Here is a 22,950-nt window from a genome sequence, read left to right as displayed (position 1 = left end):
TACAAAATCTGCAAAAGTGCAAATGAGAATGGACAGTGTGCCACAGAGTTTCAATCATGTTATTTTTGAAACTTACAGCATTATTTTTAAATAAAGGAAGGCAAAAATCAACAAAGTTCTTCCAGGCAGTCCATGCTGCAATTGAAAGAAAATAGCTGTTCCCTGATTTCTGGTCATGCGCAGCTCAAAACACTGAAATAAAAGGCTGATGGGCACAACCATTAGAAAGACAATGATTATACATTTAATATGAATCACTTTCAATAGAGGGAATGTGTAAGAAGATGCATTTGTTTTTTAGTACTTTTATTTTTATTTAAATCAAAAGAACTCTGCCACTTCATTGTCAGTTCAATTCTTAAAGGAAAGCATAACTCATGTTAAAAGCACGAAAAGCAAATGATGCAAAGTTGATGAGCATTATTAAGTGAAGTGGATGCCACGCTCTGTGCTCCTCTCATGCGTCGATGTGTGTGACATGTGTCGGCCCACTGCTGATGGTATGGTCGTGTTAGCATGTTCAAGAATGTGGACGAGATACTGGCACATATTCTACTGTCTGTATTCAGTTAAGACCGGCTCAGAGTTAGTCCTTATGTGAGCACCCAACATGGGGACACTAATTGTTAACATTAGGAAATAAATCTTTCACACAGTTCTAAAGATAACTAAATCACTGAAGCCTGTGCACTATTCTTGCACAGTGTTTAAATATTTACTTGACTGTGTCTATATATGTACAGTGAGGGAAAAAAGTATTTGATCCCCTGCTGATTGTGTACGTTTGCCCACTGACAAAGAAATGATCAGTCTATAATTTTAATGGTAGGTGTATTTTAACAGTGAGAGACAGAATAACAACAAAATCCAGAAAAACGCATTTCAAAAAAGTTATAAATTGATTTGCATATTAATGAGGGAAATAAGTATTTGACCCCTTCGACTTAGTACTTGGTGGCAAAACCCTTGTTGGCAATCACAGAGGTCAGGCGTTTCTTGTAGTTGGCCACCAGGTTTGCACACATCTCAGGAGGGATTTTGTCCCACTCCGCTTTGCAGATCCTCTCCAAGTCATTAAGGTTTCGAGGCTGACGTTTGGCAACTCGAACCTTCAGCTCCCTCCACAGATTTTCTATGGGATTAAGGTCTGGAGACTGGCTAGGCCACTCCAGGACCTTAATGTGCTTCTTCTTGAGCCTCTCCTTTGTTGCCTTGGCTGTGTGTTTTGGGTCATTGTCATGCTGGAATACCCATCCACGACCCATTTTCAATGCCCTGGCTGAGGGAAGGAGGTTCTCACCCAAGATTTGACGGTACATGGCCCCGTCCATCGTCCCTTTGATGCGGTGCAGTTGTCCTGTCCCCTTAGCAGAAAAACACCCCCAAAGCATAATGTTTCCACCTCCATGTTTGACAGTGGGGATGGTGTTCTTGGGGTCATTCCTCCTCCTCCAAACACGGTGAGTTGAGTTGATGCCAAAGAGCTCGATTTTGGTCTCATCTGACCACAACACTTTCACCCAGTTCTCCTCTGAATCATTCAGATGTTCATTGGCAAACTTCAGACGGGCCTGTACATGTGCTTTCTTGAGCAGGGGGACCTTGTGGGCGCTGCAGGATTTCAGTCCTTCACGGCGTAGTGTGTTACCAATTGTTTTCTTGGTGACTATGGTCCCAGCTGCCTTGAGATCATTAACAAGGTCCTCCCGTGTAGTTCTGGTCTGATTCCTCACCGTTCTCATGATCATTGAAACTCCACGAGGTGAGATCTTGCATGGAGCCCCAGACCGAGGGAGACTGACAGTTATTTTGTGTTTCTTCCATTTGCGAATAATTGCACCAACTGTTGTCACCTTCTCACCAAGCTGCTTGGCGATGGTCTTGTAGCCCATTCCAGCCTTGTGTAGGTCTACAATCTTGTCCCTGACATCCTTGGGCAGCTCTTTGGTCTTGGCCATGGTGGAGAGTTTGGAATCTGATTGATTGATTGCTTCTGTGGACAGGTGTCTTTTATACAGGTAACGAGCTGAGATTAGGAGCACTCCCTTTAAGAGAGTGCTCCTAATCTCAGCTCGTTACCTGTATAAAAGACACCTGGGAGCCAGAAATCTTGCTCATTGATAGGGGATCAAATACTTATTTCCCTCATTAACATGCAAATCAATTTATAACTTTTTTGAAATGCGTTTTTCTGGATTTTTATGTTGTTATTCTGTCTCTCACTGTTAAAATACACCTACCATTAAAATTATAGACTGATCATTTCTTTGTCAGTGGGCAAACGTACAAAATCAGCAGGGGATCAAATACTTTTTTCCCTCACTGTATATACACTGTCTAGTGAGAGACTCTTGTCGACAGTACTCTTGAAAATTTTTCCATTGCTGTGTGCGTTCTTACAATTCAGCAGGTAAAACCATAGTTGAAAGTGGGATAATTATTTTATACTACAGTGTTTAGAGCATGCCACGATAAATGAAACTTTTGGACTGACAGTTAAGTCTTTGAATAGGACTCGAATTTAATATACCAAGAATATTAAGGGTGGATCTTTGCTGAAGTCAGGGGCTGGCATATATATGCTGCTCTGATTCAAAATTCAGTTACAGGGGTATTACAAACAATAGTCTTCTGCACATGCTTTTCCAACAACCACGGAGCTCAGGATAACACAGCGACAGCATGCGGTAGCTTTGACGTGGATCTAAACTCACAATGGTTTGCTTGAAGATGACATTATGAGCTCAGAACACAGACACAGGGTATGGACTCACCAGTTCAATCTTCAGAGCATTTCTGTAGCTGCCGAACAGAGCTGCCTGTGCTTTCAAGAACGCATGGGCCACACCGTCTCCTGTGGTTGTGGAGACCTTCTTGAGTCTGTTTTTCAGCGAAGAGACCTAAAAAAACAACATATAGAAGAGGGAGAAAATTAGAATGGATTAATTTGTACAGACGGCTGTACAGATGTCCATTCTTACTCGTCATATTTTTGTCATTTGTCTGCGCCTTTAAAAACAAATCTTACTTACAGTGACTTCTGTAACTGATTCTGTGAGGGCTGCTGAGATATCCAGCCTTACTCATTAAAATCTACTAATACTTAGTATACGGGTGTAGTGCGCACACAGAATTATCCTGGAGTTTCGAGACAGTCATGTGAGTTGAGACCATGATCACAGAATTTTAATAGCGGCCGGCCTGATTGGAATTGATCAGGGAACGGTGTCCTCACTGCATACTGCACATCATGTGTCACCCCACAAAAATGAGTTTGTCAACGTGCACAGGATGAGACAAGGGGCCTACGTGTCACAGCTATGGTAAAGCTACTCAGGAAGAACAAGAACGCATTTTAAAACCGATGCACTGGTCTCACAAATTCCCTGTGCTGCAACTTCATGGACATATTGTGGAATGAGCTGAGCAGGAATGAACTGGCAAAAAAACTGTTAAGGCTACGAGGCAGCATGTACAGAGAATGTGCCGATGCAGTCATACGATAGTAAAACACATCCTCTGCTGCATCATGGAGAAGGTTAATGCTTTTTTAACAGGCATCTACAGTTTATGCTGTTAGTTTTGACAACTCTGTCTGCGTGGCGCAATAATTCTTGTGATAAAACACGAGTCTTCATGCTCTGATATGAACAAGAGCACTCCCTCTGCCCAGCGTGTTCTTCCAGGTGTAAAATAAATAAAAGCTTAAGGAAATATGTTTTAAAAAAGGATTCAATGTATGGTTGGTTTGAAAAGGTGTTTAAGAGGATGTGTACTCTGTGAGGGCTGGGAGAGTCAGTAACATTACACTTCACTCGGAGGAGCACAGACTCACAATATTGCACTCCTGCCTCGAAGAGACACTTCGACACTGCATTAGCTTTTAGCACTACTTTGACTCAGCCATGATCACAGTGTATTTGAAAATAATTTATCTTCCATCTAATATAAGCTCATCAATTTCTGTGGTTTTAGTAAAATTATCTGTTATGCTCTCTCCAAGAATAGCAGTCGGAGGGAAACCAAATGATTCAGTGCCTGTAAGAGGCTCTTAGAGAAAATGAACACCAAGAAGGGACAGACAGCAAAACTCTTAAAAAAACGTTTTTACAACTTGGGATTTCATATTTCCATTATAGAAACATTAAGGATGAAATACAGAATTATACTGTATCCTTACATTTTGCAGGCAAGTAAAAGTCAATGTTCACAATTTGTAGTTAAGACTTTACTATATACTTGTTACCCTTATAATTTAACAACAAAGTAATCAAAGTCCTCACATATTCTAAAATAACTCTCAACAGAGATAATGGTTTACTAGCATCAGTTAAGAGGAACACAAAATAAGTCAATCAAAGACCAAGGACAGATGATCTGGTGAGTGCACTTCTCAATCAGTCCCGATTATTTAATAGGACGTGGGAGAAGAAAGAATATAGTACTTGTAGAAAGTCTAAACCCCCTTTTTTCAAATTTTGCTGTGTCAGTGCCTCAGAGTTTAACGCATTTTAATGAAGATTGTTTTTCCACTCATCTATGCATCATACTCATATATCATACAGAAATTACAGCTGTGAGTCTGTTGGGAAAGATCTCTACTAACTTCACAAACCTAGATTTGGCAATATGGCAAAACTGTTCAAGCTTTGTCAAGTTCCTTGGGGGGCGTTGATGGGCAGCAATCCTCAAGTCATGCCTCAAATGATCCATTGGATTAAGGTCGATGCTCTGACTGGGCCACTCAAGGACATTTACCTTTTTGTTCATTAGCCACTCCAGTGTAGTTTTGGCTCTGTGCTTTGGGTCATTGTCATGGTGAAAGGTGAACTTATGTCCCAGTTTTAGCTTTCTTGCAGAGGGCAGCAGCTTTACCTCAAGGACTTTCCTGTACTTGCTCCATCAATGTCCCCTTCTGTCCTGACAAGTGCCCCAGTCCTTGCCGATGAGAATCATCCTTGTAAGATGATGCTGCATCATCATGCAGGGATCCTACTTCACAGTACGGATGGTGTTATTATTATTATTTATTATTATTTTTATTTCTTGGCAGACACCCTTATCCAGGGCGACTTACAACATAAGTGCAAAACATGTTCTTTGGATGATGCAATGTGTTGGGTTTGTGACAAACATAATGCTTTGCATTTAGGCCAATAAGTTCCATTTTAGTTTTGTCAGACCACAAAACCTTTTACCACATTGCTACAGAATCTCCTGAATGTTTTTCTTCCAAACTTCAAATGGGATTCAGGGTGGGTTTCCTTGAGTAATGGCTTCCTCTGTGCCACCCTACCATACAGGGCAGACTTGTGGAGTATATTGTTGTCACATACACACTTTGAACAGGCTTGGCCATAAAAGCCTGCAGCTCTGGTCAAGTTGCCATCGGCCTCCTTCTTTGCTCAGTTATCCAGTTTGGGGGGACTGACAGGTCTAGGTAGGGTCTTGGAGGTGCAACACTTCTTAATGATTCTTCATGATCTGTGTCTTTCAAAAACTTTGTCCCGGAGACAAAAAGCTTTGGAAAGCTTGGTGCTGATGGTTGACCGGTTGACTTTTTGCTTTGAAAATCACCACCCAGCAGAGCAAACCTACAGGAACTACTGAATCGATCCTGAAATCATGTGAATCAGTACAATGTAACACAGGTGGAGGCCATTTAAATTGGTGCGTGATTTTGAAGGCAATTGCTGACACTTGAGCTAATTTAGTTTTACTATTACAAGGGGGTGAACACTTATCCAAATAAGCTATTTCAGTTTTAATTTTTAATTACATTTTCTATACATTCCTAAAATATGGTTTTCAATGGAAGTTATGGGGTAGGAAAAAATATTTTTTTTTCCCATTTATCTATACATCCTACCCTATAACTTGCAATTTAATACTACTTTCCATGGAGAGGGGAGGTGTACCTAATAAAGTGGTCACAATGTGCTGAAAACTTGGGAACATTTAAAAATAGACTGGATAGGATCCTTGGATCACTTGTTTATTAATGGACACCAAACGAGCACGATGGGTCGAATAGCCTCCTCTCGTTTGTAAACTTTCTTATGTTCTTATATATATATATATATATATATATATATATATACACACACACATACATTATGTATATGTATATTAATACATTGACAACTTTATATATAAGGACAGATGAAAATAAACATGCACTGAGTGATATATTTGCATAATAGTGTTTGATTTAATTGAGAAGTGACAAAAAGTGTGATGCCTCAGTCAGGGTAGCACTTGCATTTTCACAGAGCTTATTTGCAGGTTATACATCAGCACGACTGAGCATCTCACAGCTGATCATCAGCCTGAATCTAACAAACTACAAGTGTCACTGAATTGTTAGCCTATAGAGAGCTTTCCACATGTACAAACAATATGAAAACTTTCACAGATAACACTACAAGCTTGGAGGTGCCCAATAAGTCAAAGGTATGTCAAGTTGAGGAATCCCTGGCCACCTTTGAACCCACCCAACAGCTTTCGGCCCATTGGGCGCTTAGCCCTCAGAGAAAGCAGGTGACAGTTGGTTATGACATCGCCAACAATCAAACCTGTGATATCATAAGATGCATCCTCTGCAGATTCATACTAATTTGGAATTCATATCCTCAAATGTAATTTGTTTTGGGGCATTAGTAATGGAAAATTAAGACATGCAAATATGATTTTTTATTTAGAATTTGTGTCACAACACAACACAACACAGAGTCTGTGTCATTCTGTATAACACGCAAAGGCAAGAAAACTAATATTCTTCAGGGTTTTTGTTTTTTTTCAACAATGAAGAGTTGCAGAGTTTTTCAACAATGTAGTCATTTTTAACTAACGCACCTCGGTGGGGTCTGAGCTGGCGGCACTTCGACTATTACATAATTTGAACGACATTACCTTTACATTCCCTACATAAAGGGGCCCTTCTGAAGAGATAAAACATACCCACTGAAAATAAGTACACAAAGAAAAAAATTCAGTCCTAAACTATACAGAACCTTAGGACATAGCAAGAGCAAATTACATAGTTTAAACCACTGTTCACAGTTCACTGCACAGCAAAGGCACACAAACATTAACTTTGAAATATGTCATTAAAGGATTGCCTTATTTTAAAATGCTGAAGTGTATCTGAAAAACAACCCTCTCCTATTCACATCTAATAAGCCCCAGAGGAATGGGAAGCGAGAGAGAAGCATTATCAAACAATGAAGCCGAGCATGCAGTGTCCAGCCCACAGCAGCTGTCTCAACCACACGGTCAGTTTAGATCCCTCTTTCTGGAGTTGGAAACTTAGCTGCACATCTCAAAGAGAAAATCTGACAGATGAAACGGGCCTTGTTACTAGTGCATCATCTGTGAGCAGCCCCTATTCCCTCATACACAATTAAAATCACATCATTTTTCCTGTGATCAAATAAAAGTAAACAACAGCATTATTCTACATGAAAAAACTCTGTAAAACAAATGTTTAACCAATATGATAAGCATGATGAGGGGCTGAAATAATGTTATTTTCCTCTCATCTTTTTTCGCTTCCTAACCATTTAATCTGTTATATTTTGTGTCATTTTGTGCAGTAAAAAAGCGAAACCACGAACAAACCAAACAAATAAAAAGTATTTTCTTGACATTAAATCGTTGGGCCTAGGAGTACCGAAAATAATGTTGCTGCAGTTTTCAAGACTAGTTCATAAGGCATACATATCTTTTTGCCTCCAGCAGCGTTCTGGTGAAATTTTGTCTTTCAAAAACATTTTCAAACACTGCATTAAATACTCGAAGCTATCTTAAGAACAGGACCCATCGTGACCAGTGGCAGCATATTCACAGCAGTTCATTTCAGTTTTATTGTACATTTAATAGATTATTCCGATAGAAAATGAGGATTCTGCAATAATAATTTAGCAATATAAAATGGCAGAGCGTGGGCTGAATTGGGATATTGCCATGTCTAGGGTGTGTTGTGAGGAAGTTCCTCCCTTGCTCAGTCCGTCAATGGTGTCTGTCACAAGCAACACTGTCATTTTAAAAGACAGACTCATGTGCGCACTTCCATTTCAATCAAAAGTGAATTCTGGCTATCATCTTCTCTTATAACTTAATAATTTACCATACATATAAATCTCTGGTGGTGACCCCTTCCAGGAAATATTGTGCAGTTTTGGGGGGTTTGCAATGAATGAATACATCCAACAGATAAACAAAAACAACTAATACATTCATACATAATTGTCCTGGTAATCTGTGGTGTCCCTACATCCTTCATCATTGAAATCACTTGCCTTGTCAAAATCACCCCCACAGTTTTCTTTTCTTTCCACTCAACTGTATAATTCTTCTCTCAATGGTAAACATATGTTCTCCTCTCCTCAATTACCATATTGTGAAGGTTGGTGAAGTAAAGTTATTATTATTGTTGTTGTTGTTGTATTTGATATATTATATATATACATTTGGAAGATCTGCCCTACTACAGACAAGTTGCAGGACAAAAAACAGCCAGTCTCTGTTGGTCTTTGATTACTTATTTACAACAACTGGCTTTTGTTTGCATGGCAACACATGAAAGGATTGATGCAGCATGCAAACGTGTGCATTTCATGGACCACATCTTACGGTCTCTTTAAAACAGGGGCTCAGAGATGAACACTACACCAAAGGGTACAACTTGAGCGTCAGTCTCTCACAGCAACAGGAAGCACGAAAACAAGGTTTCTTTGAAAGCTGCTCTAGGAAACAAGAGACGGGGAATTCTTTGGGGATGCTGACGAGTGGTTTTCCTTGGCAACTTTATACCAAGCGACCACTGAAGTGTCAACATGTAAACTCACCACAAAACATTCCCTTTATCCATACCATATGTTGCTTTGCACTGGATAGTCTGCAGCCTCCGTTCGAAACCCTTCACGCTGTACTTCCATTTTCTTATCTGAAGTACAGATTGTGTCTTTATTCATCTAACTCACAGAGATGAAGTTCAGGCTGCGTTTGACTAAATGGAAATAACTTCCAACCGATGAATGTGAAGAACTTAATCAAAGCTAAATCAAAGTCTCATTTGAAGGATTTAAATTTGATTTAAATGCACTTGAATTGTGTACCTCCCTCCCTGCAAGACTAACTCAAATATAAGTATACAGACCTAGAAAAATCTTCCAATGTCATATGTTTTTTAATTTTAGCAGCATCATTTGAAAAACACATAGTTCAGCATATGTTTTCTATAACGTGGAAAATGAAAACTGCTTCGCGTTTGCAAAGGAGCAGGTATATCCTCCCACCTGTCTGTTACCAGGGTAAATTAAGTGGACCTCTATGAGCTAAAAGCATTGCTAAGGATAACTAATATAACGCACACTGTCATCTTCCCCCTTCATGCGAGATTGCGAGTCACGGCAATACCCGAGATAGTTAAGACTCTTTTTCAACATCTATTACAAAAAGGGCTCAGCATTGTGTTTTTTGGTTAGACATTGTGTTGTTCTTTTAACAAATCAACGTTGGTTACTGCGAATAAATTATCATTGTATTTTGTGCTGTTGTGCTTTGGTACTGAAAGACTCTTGTTTTACTGTCCATGTGTATTCAAGCTATATGTGTTGGCATTGTCCTCGATCCTCTCTGTATGTTTTGCATACAGGTACTAATAAATAAGTTGTAAGGACTGCTTTGTAAATCATTTTTCCAATAAGGATGAATAAAACTTATTTGGAGCAGTTTACATATGGAATATAATAAAGGTTATGAACTGCAGAAGAGTATTAGAGATTGCTGGATCTAGTATTGCCTTTAAAAGGTAACCTGAGCCGGGCTTTGGAAGGTAACTGTGCTTTTGGACGTTTATCTTTCTAACTGTAATTTTCGGTCTCTCCACCTAAACCCAGAGGGATACACTGATGTGGAGCCCATCTTGCCATGTTAATCTTGTGCATTAGTGTAGCCTTTTGGCAAAACACACCATTTCGTGTCTGAACTGTGCTGCGTTTGCGGCAGTCGCTACAAAATGGCACGGGCATTCCTCGAACACACATGCTGCCTTGAAAAAACATAGACAGGGAAAATTGAAGAAAGAAATTAAAACTAATAAAGCCAGAATTACTACTGTTATAAAAAGAAACTAAAAGTAAATAATGAAAGGAAGGAAGTCTCTTAAAGCTTTATTACATTCCTAAGCATGAAGTATTTGGGGTTTATGGCTGCAGTTGCTTCTGATGTTATACAGTGATCCAGCGATTCCTGGTTTAATTAAGTCCTGTAAAATGAATACAACACCTGACTGTTGACAAAGCAAACTGAAACACCAAGGCCTGTTAGTGGTTCCATGTTGCCAGTAAAATGTCTGGTGACACAAGTCTTTAACTGTTTAAACCTGGCCTGCATATTCTTCAATAAATAATATTATTGGCGCTTAACACACAGAGAGATTAATCTGGTTAGGCATCAAATTTGTATCCATAAAATACTGATACAGTTCCAAATTATTCCTTTGTACTTTGTACCATTTAATAGCAAGAATGTTTTGCACAGATGTCTAATACTGCTTTTAAGTGCATTGTACCTCAACTCAGCGCTTTCCTCCTGTGCCAGGCTTACATATCAATAATCTTTAACATCGCAGAGCATGTTAAACAGACCTGAACTTGCCACGTGTTGCTTCTGTCCTGCTGAAGTCTTTTGAGGCTCTGGGTAGCGACTGAAAAGGGCTACAAAGCTATAATTGATGAATGCTTGGAGCGGGAGAAGTATGAGTTTAATTAGGTGGGGTTCCACACACAGGGAGCTATAACAGTTCAATAACTAACAGTTTGTGTATTTTCAGTTGTGGTATATTTAAACTGTTCCTGTATGTGATAAAGTGATGTATTACAATGTTGAGGCGAGGCGTCAGCTAGCGTTACCCCAAATCCTCTTTACATTGAGTCAGCAGTAGCCAATACAGCAGCCACTCATGTATATAGCCGCAGGGGAGCAGTACACCCTTGACATCCTGCTTACGTGACGGTTGCAAATACTTCCACGGAGAAGGCAACTGCTCTTACAAAACTGGAGTTGTGAGAGGGACAGGAAAGGTCTACAGCACATGGACTATGTGGTTTCATAGAGGACATTGTAGGAGTACTGGCTAGGTTGGGGTGCACAACATGCAGTGAATTTGGAATTTGTACATTGGTAAATTTGGTATTTTTCCGGACAAAAACTGTTTCTGCTGTGTTTCCTCGTTTCTCAAACTGCTTATTGATCTTAAGAGAAATTCCAAATGAAGTAATTAAGAAACTAGTGAGAGTCCATTTCTCAAACATCTGGGTTTAATGCACCTCCTCTGGGTTAGGTCTCTCCCCCTTATTTTACCCAGAACACTTATTGTAACATTATTCTCAGATTACTATTAACAAGCCAATAATCAACCAAGCAGCTGTATATATTGTGAGGGTCAACGAAAATGTACATAATTTGGTTCTTGTTATTCTTCAAAATGTCCATCAAAATGTTGAATGTACTTATAGGTGTTCAATTAGTTTTTTCCCCCACTAGAAGCAGAGATGATATTGTGACCAAGTACACATTTGCCACTTTCAGCTGTTAAGCAGTGGCTTGTATACCAAAGGGTTAAACCGTTTACAAAGGCTGCTTCGATTTGATCAGATGTTATGCTAAGAATTAAGTTCTTCTTTTAAAAAACAGTAACTTTCTATATCACATCCATGGCCATACAATGACAACCCATCGCGCCCACAGACGAGTGGCACACCAACATAAGAGAAAGGAATAACATTTAAATCATGTTGCTGTGAGACAGAGAGATGCAATAATTGACTCCTTTAACCCAGCCAATCAAAGGAGAACTTTCGTGTGCCTTAAATAACAAAAGACCACCTTTTGATATGGCTATTCGTTGCTGAAATACAATAAATTCCCCTTCATTACAGCATGAGCTAAGAAAGACTGGTATTTTAAAAGCATGGAAGAAATGCTGGATTGGCCCCTTGAGATCTTGTTCTACAAATGTCGAGCTCTCCTACCTGTAAGCACCGTGAATTGTGAGTGATGTGGACACTTGATCATAGAAACAATTATACATCAAACAGACAGGAGGAATATAGCGAAACCTCACAAAGCAGCATCTTATTATAGGTAACATTTAAGAGGCTCGTACAACAATCACATGAGCAATGCCACCTTTTCAGAGAACACAAAGGATCCATTCCGCTCAAATCAGCGTTTCCTCTCTCATTCATACGCGGCATTATGAAAGTCAGTTCCACATTCGACTTCAAAGCGTCTTGTTTTTCTTTTTTACTATCCAAACCTTTGAATAAAACCATGAATGTAGACTGTTCTTCATTTCAAAATATATTATAAAAAAAAACAGTTTAAAAGAATACAAACACAAACAACAAATGTCTGAAATACTTCCCCCCCCCTTTTTTTTGCCTCCTAGTCATATTTTGCAACACAACAACAGTCTAGATCAAAGAGAATAGCAGGTTGCTGCATCTCCCAAACACTTACCACCTTTGCTTTTTCTTTGATCTGATAATTAAGAGGCTACTTCACTAGCAGGTGGCACTAATATAGTTTTGAGCAAACTGCATATATGTCAGTAGAAAATAAAAACTACTTAGCTAATATTAATGATTTTACAGTAACAAAGTGGTAAACCTTAAATGTACCTCAAAAGAAACACTAGTAAATAAACAAAACAAAACAAAACAACAACCAAAACAAGGAAAGCAAGATCAGTAATGAACAATTTGGTCAAGACAACAGCCATAATGCATTGTGAAAAGAACCTGTTGTCCTCAATTACTCCAGCCTACAAGAAAACAAGCTCTGCTATTTGAACTGAATGGAAGAGCCCAGCAGGACAGAATTGTCAAAATGGTTGTAAAATTGTAAAGCACTTTGCCCATTATCTTTAAAAAGAAAGACTCCTATTTTCTTACTACAAAATACAGAAGAAAGAGAGAGAGAGAGATAGAGAGAGGGATCAAGGCTACCGTAGAGCATGTAGGTTTCAGTACAGAAGACACTGGGGAAATAAGAGTGAGTCCTACTAACCACATCATTAGGAAGACTTTGAAGATCATCAAACGGTGTTTCTAGTGTGTTGGTGTCTACGTTGAGGATCACCACATCTTCCAGAGCCATACTTTTGACCTTCTGCAACAAAGAGAGAGGGGAGAGGGTTATGCAACTTCTGAAAACTGCGTTCAGAAGTTTGTCTGAAAGGCTTGCTTTCTGGAACAGCACCTTTAAAACAAAAGAGTGCAAGGAACTTCTGAGATATAAGAATCAAAAACCCATGAAGTCTGTCAAACAGCCGGGACAGGTTTTCATCTCCATGTTTGTTATGAACCTACCTAACCACACTACACTGCGTTTCATAGAGCACTGTGTGGATAAAGCCTGTCCACACCACCCTGTAATAATAAGATTTGTTACTAGTTGGTCCTGCAGAACATACTATTGTGACCATTATGGTGTGATCATCTCATTCTCTTTCAATTAAGCTTACTTAAGCATTCATAAAGTAACAAAGTAACATAATTTCTTCTTCTCCGTCATCATCTTATCGACTCATTTTGAGGACGCATTTACAGTGAGGGAAAAAAGTATTTGATCCCCTGCTGATTTTGCCCACTGACAAAGAAATGATCAGTCTATAATTTTAATGGTAGGTGTATTTTAACAGTGAGAGACAGAATAACAACAACAAAATCCAGAAAAACGCATTTCAAAAAAGTTATAAATTGATTTGCATATTAATGAGGGAAATAAGTATTTGACCCTTTCGACTTAGTACTTGGTGGCAAAACCCTTGTTGGCAATCACAGAGGTCAGACGTTTCTTGTAGTTGGCCACCAGATTTGCACACATCTCAGGAGGGATTTTGTCCCACTCTTCTTTGCAGATCCTCTCCAAGTCATTAAGGTTTCGAGCCTGACGTTTGGCAACTCGAACCTTCAGCTCCCTCCACAGATTTTCTATGGGATTAAGGTCTGGAGACTGGCTAGGCCACTCCAGGACCTTAATGTGCTTCTTCTTGAGCCACTGCTTTGTTGCCTTGGCTGTGTGTTTTGGGTCATTGTCATGCTGGAATACCCATCCACGACCCATTTTCAATGCCCTGGCTGAGGGAAGGAGGTTCTCACCCAAGATTTGACGGTACATGGCCCCGTCCATCGTCCCTTTGATGCAGTGCAGTTGTCCTGTCCCCTTAGCAGAAAAACACCCCCAAAGCATAATGTTTCCACCTCCATGTTTGACAGTGGGGATGGTGTTCTTGGGGTCATTCCTCCTCCTCCAAACACGGTGAGTTGAGTTGATGCCAAAGAGCTCGATTTTGGTCTCATCTGACCACAACACTTTCACCCAGTTCTCCTCTGAATCATTCAGATGTTCGTTGGCAAACTTCAGACGGGCCTGTACATGCGCTTTCTTGAGCAGGGGGACCTTGCGGGCGCTGCAGGATTTCAGTCCTTCACGGCATAGTGTGTTACCAATTGTTTTCTTGGTGACTATGGTCCCAGCTGCCTTGAGATCATTAACAAGATCCTCCCATGTAGTTCTGGGCTGATTCCTCACCGTTCTCATGATCATTGAAACTCCACGAGGTGAGATCTTGCATGGAGCCCCAGATCGAGGGAGACTGACAGTTATTTTGTGTTTCTTCCATTTGCGAATAATCGCACCAACTGTTGTCACCTTCTCACCAAGCTGCTTGGCGATGGTCTTGTAGCCCATTCCAGCTTGTGTAGGTCTACAATCTTGTCCCTGACATCCTTGGGCAGCTCTTTGGTCTTGGCCATGGTGGAGAGTTTGGAATCTGATTGATTGATTGCTTCTGTGGACGGGTGTCTTTTATACAGGTAACGAGCTGAGATTAGGAGAGTCCCTTTAAGAGAGTGCTCCTAATCTCAGCTCGTTACCTGTATAAAAGACACCTGGGAGCCAGAAATCTTGCTGATTGATAGGGGATCAAATACTTATTTCCCTCATTAACATGCAAATCAATTTATAACTTTTTTGAAATGCGTTTTTCTGGATTTTTTTGTTGTTATTCTGTCTCTCACTGTTAAAATACACCTACCATTAAAATTATAGACTGATCATTTCTTTGTCAGTGGGCAAACGTACAAAATCAGCAGGGGATCAAATACTTTTTTCCCTCACTGTATCTTGTGTAACTTACAGTTGCCAAAACACAACGCATTACATATACAAGGACAGGAAACCTTGTTAATAAGAGACATTTAGACTCATAAGTGTGGCAGTGCAATTATCTAGAGAGACTTTTCAAATCTTACAAATTGAAACTTGAATTGTTTCCAAAAAATTGTGCAGGAGCCACTTCAGCCACTTTCAACACATCTACACTAAGGAAATGCAATATCCAATATGTATAATTTAGCAGAGCAGTTTATATCACGAGCTAATATGGTTCATGTACAAATCATCTGAAATATCAATTTAGTGTGGAAAAGGGAGGGGTTAATAGGGTATTGTTAAGTTTATACATTATATTTTAATTTATAATAACGGAAAAAAATACAGTGGCTACATTTTCAGGATGCTCGTAAGATCCATAATTTCTATGCATCTGTATCAAACACTATTTAAAAAAGATGGTTTAGCTCGTTTATGATGGAAATCTGTCTTTCAGTGACGTAAAATATAGAGAGAAACCAACATCAGCAACGAAAAGACGTCTTTGCGCTGGAAAAGTGTAATATAATACAAGGAGACTCCGTGTTTTAAATTGATTAAATTCTCAAATATCCTTTTGGCGGTTTCAGCTTGAAAATCTAACTAGAGGATTATAAAGGGCTGTGGAAGAAAATACAGCCCGAGGTATGTAGTGCTTCTCCATGATGATGAAACAGTCTCTTGCTATGTATTCACTTTTTTCATTCTCTTAATCAGAAATTCAGTTCTTCTGAGATCCGCTTCCACTTTGATGAGGCTGTCAGAAAATAGAGAGGGGGAAAAATATGCGACATCACTAAATCACCCAGAAGCATCAGAAATGATCGTGGGCCTTTCAAATTGGGAACCGAGATTCAAAACCCTCTGTGTGGATATTAATACTTTTATATTTAATGTGAGCATTTTGGTAAGCATACTGAGCTTATCTTAAAACTTTAATGGCACAGTAGTTGACGGAAGAATAAAGCACCAGAAATATTTACCTTACTTATTAATATGGGATTAGGCATCCATCAATTCAAAACCACAATAACAAAATCTACTGTAGTGGCTCTATGTAGCTATTTATATTGTAGTTACAGCCTATAACCACAATAATAATTGAGTTAAAACTGAACGGTGTCCATCTATCTTACTTATATTGTTGTTACCAGCTTAATGATCCAAGAACCAAGTCAAGATTCTTCTAGAAGGCTCGCAGTGACTTAGCATTCACAACGTGCCTTAAGAGTTTATTCCATACATGCTTTTGTGTAAGGAAATGCCTCCTGTTGTCAAGTCTTGAATGCAGTGGCGTTTAATTTCCATTCATGCCCTCTGGTCCTGGTCTTAGTGTTAAACTTGAAGAAAAGGCTTGAATTGACTTTGCAGATTAATTTTGGATCACCCAAAATCAAGTCACCCTCAAGTTTTCTTTGTTCCAGGCTAAAACATCTAGCTCTTTTCATCTTCCCATGCCATTTCCCTTCTGCGCTGGTATAATTGTGGTTATGGACTCTTTCCACTCATGCGATGTGATGGGGTAATACACTAATTCTACATGTACTACATTTCCAGGTCTCCTGTCTGTCACAACAAAATAGAGAGGTTGGTATAGGAGGTAGACTACTTTGGTTCTGTGTCTTACTAGCATGTAACAAATCAACTCATGATAAACATAACATACCATGTAAATGGAAGGTCTACAGAATAAAAGATTGGTGTTACTAAAGAAACTGCAAAAGGGGATTACATTTTCTTGGGCAGCCGAGAGTGCTTTTTCCTGCGGCTGTTGTTTTTGAAGAACAAATAAATCTCCACTTCATTAATATGGAAATCTGCTATAAACCAGACAGTTTAATTAGTAATTGAAGCTAAAATGCATTTGGTCTCTGTATACTTAAAGCAATACAGGCGGTCCTTTGATGGGAACCCAATGCGATACACCTGCTTAAGACCAGGTGTGAAGTCTAGGTGTGTATTGTTTCGCAGCATACATTTCGTATTTGTAAAAAGGCAGAATTATGACCCACATAAACAAAGGTGTTAATGATGTTTGCAGTTTGGGCTTTCATCCATCACATCGGTTGATTACTGATTACCAAATGAATGAATGGAATATGCACAGAATAAACATATTGTTTTATAATGGCATAAAGTACTGCCACTTATTCAGACAGACTAAATCTTTATCTTGCACCAATCATTAGACAGCCAATATAAACAGCCAATTGCCAGTGGTAAATCAGTTTATTATGAATCCTCCTTTGGCTGATAACATGGACGAGGTGCTTCCTGTAGCCTTTTTCTAGGTTCATCAACTCTTCAGAAGGGACATCTGACCACTCCTGCATAAACTAGAGGCTACTGTATCTGCTTTTAAAGACAGCTTATAACTTCACACAGAAAGCATACCTCGATCAAATACATGAACAACAAAATAACTTGAAACCGAGTCATGCCACTGGGATTTGTAATCCTTCGTGAGTTCGGTGCATTTGTGATGTGGTGGGTTTCCTTCTAGACTAGCTGCATGCAAACAGGAAAACCTGCTGATATAAAATTTTATGATTTCATGGCCCAGCAGTAGACACAAAGACTTAATGAAATAGTCTTGAGATTAACAATCTGAAGTGGCTATTCAACAGACAGACATGGGAAGGGTAGACATGCCCTTTGACCATGAAGCCTTTTCATCCCGCTCAGCGTGTGGCTTTCTACCCCCCCCACCCCCATGAGTCCCCCACCCTCCTGCTAGCACCCACCCAGATACATACGCTTTCTCAGAGCTGATTACAAGACACTAGCAGCTGCTGCAGACAAACCTGCTGAGTAAAGGTACCTGTTCTTCAGGTTAGCAGGGCTTGACAGCCACCCATGTGGAGTTCAGATAATCGTGCTTTAGGAAAACCATAGTCAATAATCCTGAGGTGAAACTCTGAGCTCATCAAAATAAGAAAGGGGTTAAGAAATAATTTTGCAAATCAAGTTTTCTCCCTTTCTCCCTGCGTAGACATTGATAAATACAAGAACCGCACTGATATACTGTACTAGATATAAAGAAAAAAGACAAAAAGGAAATAAGAAAAATCTGAATAATTCCTTTTGCTGAAAAAATTGTCTTGGAATAATAACCAATAATAATAATGGCCTGGAATAATGAAAATAACTAATATTCCAAATGATTAGCTCTGCAGTACTGTCTTCTCAAACAGCCGTCGAATAGTGCTTTCTACTGTAGACGGTTCGGTAGTCTCGGACAGGGAGACACATTGGTCTACTTTTAATCAAGAAGTAGCTTCGTTGTATGTTTAGTTTATGATAACAAATGTCCAATGACCGGCCAGTTAAAGACAATGGATTGGGATATGTAGGTGGGAAAAAAGTACTGTGCTAGATCTTATAGCTACAGATCTTTTTTATAAGAACTATGTGAATCTAGCATCAAAACTGGTCAAGCAATAGGCCTACACATGCATGTCATGAAGCTAAAAGTAATTATGTTTATTGGGGTCAATTAATATGAAGTAAAAACCAAGTCAGAAATTAACCAAGGTGCCAAGAGGAGTATTCTCATGAGATTAAGTTTATAAGTAAAGTACAAAATATCCATCGATGTTTACTGCATGCATTAATGTAGAGATGGAAAACTATCTCTACTATCTCTACTAACTAATATCGAAACAGGGAGGCCTTCACCAACTTGGTGTGAATAATTGCTTATGGTAAGATAGTGATATATATATATATATATACACACACACACACATACATACATATACACCTGTGTGTGTGCATCTAAGAGTCAATTTAATGAAATAAAAATAGGTGAATATGCTACAGATGCTAACTTCTAATTTATATAACTTAGACTAAATCTTAACTGGCAAATACATCTGCCGATTTAGGCTATTTCCAGTCTCAAAATAGATCTAGGGATATTTGTGATTTGATTTACAATATAAGGATTAATATTAATACCAATAAACATGAGCAGCTGAGCAAATCGTATATCCGTCTCTCCTTTAAGTGCAAACACATGACTCTGCTTCCTTGAATTAGGAATGAATGATTTCTACTAAGCTGGGTATTTCTTTCATGTTTCCAACACGTATGAATTTGGATTGTGCGTTAATGGTCACTACAAGGTATAATTCAAAAGTGACACGGCAGATCATTAACCCCTTGTGTCCCGAAATGGATTGGGTGCAATAAATGTGCACGTGTGGCTAAACCTTTGAATGGTTTGAATGCTTGAATACTCTGTTATTCGTATCATTACATGTGTGTGGAAGACTTACCTGAGAAATGATACACAAATGTAATTCAGTTCAGTGTCCTTCCACACACACACACACACACACACACAAACAGACCATTCGCTTTGATCTGTGCAGAACTACAGTAATTTCCAAACACACTTCGTCCAAATCAGCAGCAACCTGTTCCGTGACACAAGTGACAACAAAGGCCAAAGGTCACAAGAAGCATAATGATCTTGCTATGTACGTGTTTATAAAACAAATGTGCTTTCTTTACGTATGCTGAAAACAGGCCTTCATTCAATATGATTCTGATTAAGACATTAACCCAATCAAATTTTTAAATAGATCGAGAACATTTTGGATAGGTTTTTTTTTTTCCCCAAATGAACTTTGCGTTCACCTTTGAAGTGGGTTTATAGATCTCTGGATTCAAATCTCCTCTGTAATGATAAACTAGGTGATGATAGGAAAATTGAGAAGATAGGCATCAGAAACAGCTCCTGAATTTCCACTGGGATTTTTTTGTTCTTTTTTTATCATAAATCACAGTTTTGGCCTTTGCCCTCAAAGAGGAGATTACCTTAACACTGGAATGGATTTCAGTCAGAACACGCCGAGCAACACCAAGATAAATTTACTGGCCGTCTAAATAAAACCTGACAGACATCACAGAACATGTACACATCCACATCCACATCAGGCTACTTTATCCTTCCATGCTACATACTGAACATTATTCATAATTATCAGAGGAGGATTTCCTATTATCCCAGTTAGCATTTTAGATCAGTTCATTTGTTACTTGTTAGAAAATGTTGTGCTAATTCAAGTCTCAGAGAGGGTTCTACAAATTATAGTTTACTTATTAAATGACAGATTAAACAGGTTATTGTGTGGTGGTGAAGGTTTGTGTGTGTGTCGCAGGGGGGAGGGTAAAGTTAAGGCAAACTTTTTCTGAAAGCTAAACTGCAAGCTTTCCAACATATAAATGTATCTTCAAGTGCATACGTGCACTCGAGCACCCTCTTTGAGCCCATGACCGATACATCGAGTGGCAGCCGCAGCCGATCTCGGATGCATTAGGAGTCATTTTGGTCTCCAAAGCCCTTTTATGTTCTTAACACGGCAAATGGAGAACTCACATGGCCAAGAAACTGAAGGATGGAGGATATAATAGGTGGTGAAAAATAAAAACAGACACTTAGAGGGCAATAAGGAGCCCAAGACAGAGCGGGTCTTCAATACAAATCTCAAAATTAAAAATAAAAAAGCAAACAAAGCCCAAACGAGATGACACTGTGAGAAGCCAATGAGAGAGAACTCAAGTTCCCCTCACTTCACACTGAAGGCAGTGTGTGTAAATGGACCTGGATCAATAGACTCCAGGGCAGACATGCTGTCTGAGCAGTAGCCCTGCTATAGACATGGCACTATAATAATCAACTGAGAAGGAAGCTCATTACTGGGTTTTACGTAACATGCTCATGTGGAAGGTCAACAAGATGCCGAGCTGACAGGGCTCACACAGACAATAATCTATACTAAACAGCCATGCCTTCTGCGATGCAAGCATGTGCATGTGTACATATGAGACTGTACGGTGAAAGCAAGAATAAATCAAGTTATGAATAACATACATTTACCATTTAACACGTCAATTCATAATGTTAAGCAGCACCGATTTGTATTTATTCGGCAGTAACAAAATGATACAAAGTGGACCCTGTGTGGTTTTAAAGCATCACAACCTCATTCTCACGGAGTCTGAAAGGTCCATTCAAGATTCCATCAATGGAATGTGTTTGATGCTTCTTTTAAAAAATAAATTACACGTGCTTTGGATATCCAGTAAAATTACATAAAGGTCTGCCAGTTTTGTTTCTCCCCCCTCTATTTCTCAGGGTAGTTTAATCTCTCTAACATCTTATTTCTATCAGGTACATTGCTAAAGGTTCGATGTAATCAGAAAAACCTTCACACAAGTTTTGGTACATCGGGATCTCTTAATTACTACAGGAATTTACCAGAAGTCAGTGCCTGAAGCCAAACGCACTGTAATAGAGATCTGTTACGATATGCCGGTCTGGTTCTAAGAGTGTCTAAATTCTTAATTAGCTCAGTGAGCGTTTTTCAAAAGAAAGATGTGAACGGAAAAAAGCAATAAATGGAATTGCACAATTACACATTTATCATTGTGCCTGTAATTTTCATTGCTTTATATTTGGAAATAACTATGCACCTATACCTGTCTGGACAACCGGGTGACCTGTCTGTTTGTCATTTGAAAATATCTCAAATATCTGGTGTACATGTATAAATCAGAAAGGTTAAATAACTCCAAGTGAATATACACTCACCTAAAGGATTATTAGGAACACCATACTAATACTGTGTTTGACCCCCTTTCACCTTCAGAACTGCCTTAATTCTACGTGGCATTGATTCAACAAGGTGCTGAAAGTATTCTTTAGAAATGATGGCCCATCTTGCATCTTGCAGTTGATGGAGATTTGTGGGATGCACATCCAGGGCACGAAGCTCCCGTTCCACCACATCCCAAAGATGCTCTATAGGGTTGAGATCTGGTGACTGTGGGGGCCAGTTTAGTACAGTGAACTCATTGTCATGTTCAAGAAACCAATTTGAAATGATTCGACCTTTGTGACATGGTGCATTATCCTGCTGGAAGTAGCCATCAGAGGATGGGTACATGGTGGTCATAAAGGGATGGACATGGTCAGAAACAATGGTCAGGTAGGCCGTGGCATTTAAACGATGCCCAATTGGCACTAAGGGGCCTAAAGTGTGCCAAGAAAACGTCCCCCACACCATTACACCACCACCACCAGCCTGCACAGTGGTAACAAGGCATGATGGATCCATGTTCTCATTCTGTTTACGCCAAATTCTGACTCTACCATCTGAATGTCTCAACAGAAATCGAGACTCATCAGACCAGGCAACATTTTTCCAGTCTTCAACTGTCCAATTTTGGTGAGCTTGTGCAAATTGTAGCCTCTTTTTCCTATTTGTAGTGGAGATGAGTGGTACCCGGTGGGGTCTTCTGCTGTTGTAGCCCATCCGCCTCAAGGTTGTACGTGTTGTGGCTTCACAAATGCTTTGCTGCATACCTCGGTTGTAACGAGTGGTTATTTCAGTCAAAGTTGCTCTTCTATCAGCTTGAATCAGTCGGCCCATTCCCCTCTGACCTCTAGCATCAACAAGGCATTTTCGCCCACAGGACTGCCGCATACTGGATGTTTTTCCCTTTTCACACCATTCTTTGTAAACCCTAGAAATGGTTGTGCGTGAAAATCCCAGTAACTGAGCAGATTGTGAAATACTCAGACCGGCCCGTCTGGCACCAACAACCATGCCACGCTCAAAATTGCTTAAATCACCTTTCTTTCCCATTCAGACATTCAGTTTGGAGTTCAGGAGATTGTCTTGACCAGGACCACACCCCTAAATGCATTGAAGC

General features: G+C 39.5%; 1 protein-coding gene across 4 annotated transcripts in view; it reads right to left on the bottom strand.

Annotated features, from left to right (window-relative positions):
- The window catches only part of dennd1a (DENN/MADD domain containing 1A), a 218,943-nt gene that overhangs the window by 74,804 nt on the left and 121,189 nt on the right, over positions 1–22,950 (bottom strand). For all 4 annotated transcript variants that reach the window (XM_066712922.1, XM_066712924.1, XM_066712923.1 and 1 more), the window contains exons 12-13: positions 13,078–13,179; positions 2,775–2,900 (exon numbers count right to left, since the gene is read on the bottom strand). In XM_066712922.1, coding sequence (XP_066569019.1) covers positions 2,775–2,900; positions 13,078–13,179 — 228 coding nt within the window. The remainder of the gene's footprint in view (positions 1–2,774; positions 2,901–13,077; positions 13,180–22,950) is intronic.

The sequence above is a fragment of the Amia ocellicauda genome, chromosome 9 (genome assembly GCF_036373705.1).
Source record: "Amia ocellicauda isolate fAmiCal2 chromosome 9, fAmiCal2.hap1, whole genome shotgun sequence".
NCBI lineage: Eukaryota > Metazoa > Chordata > Actinopteri > Amiiformes > Amiidae > Amia > Amia ocellicauda.
The sequence above is the reverse complement of the archived record's forward strand: the minus strand, read 5'-3'. Positions and strand labels throughout refer to the sequence as shown.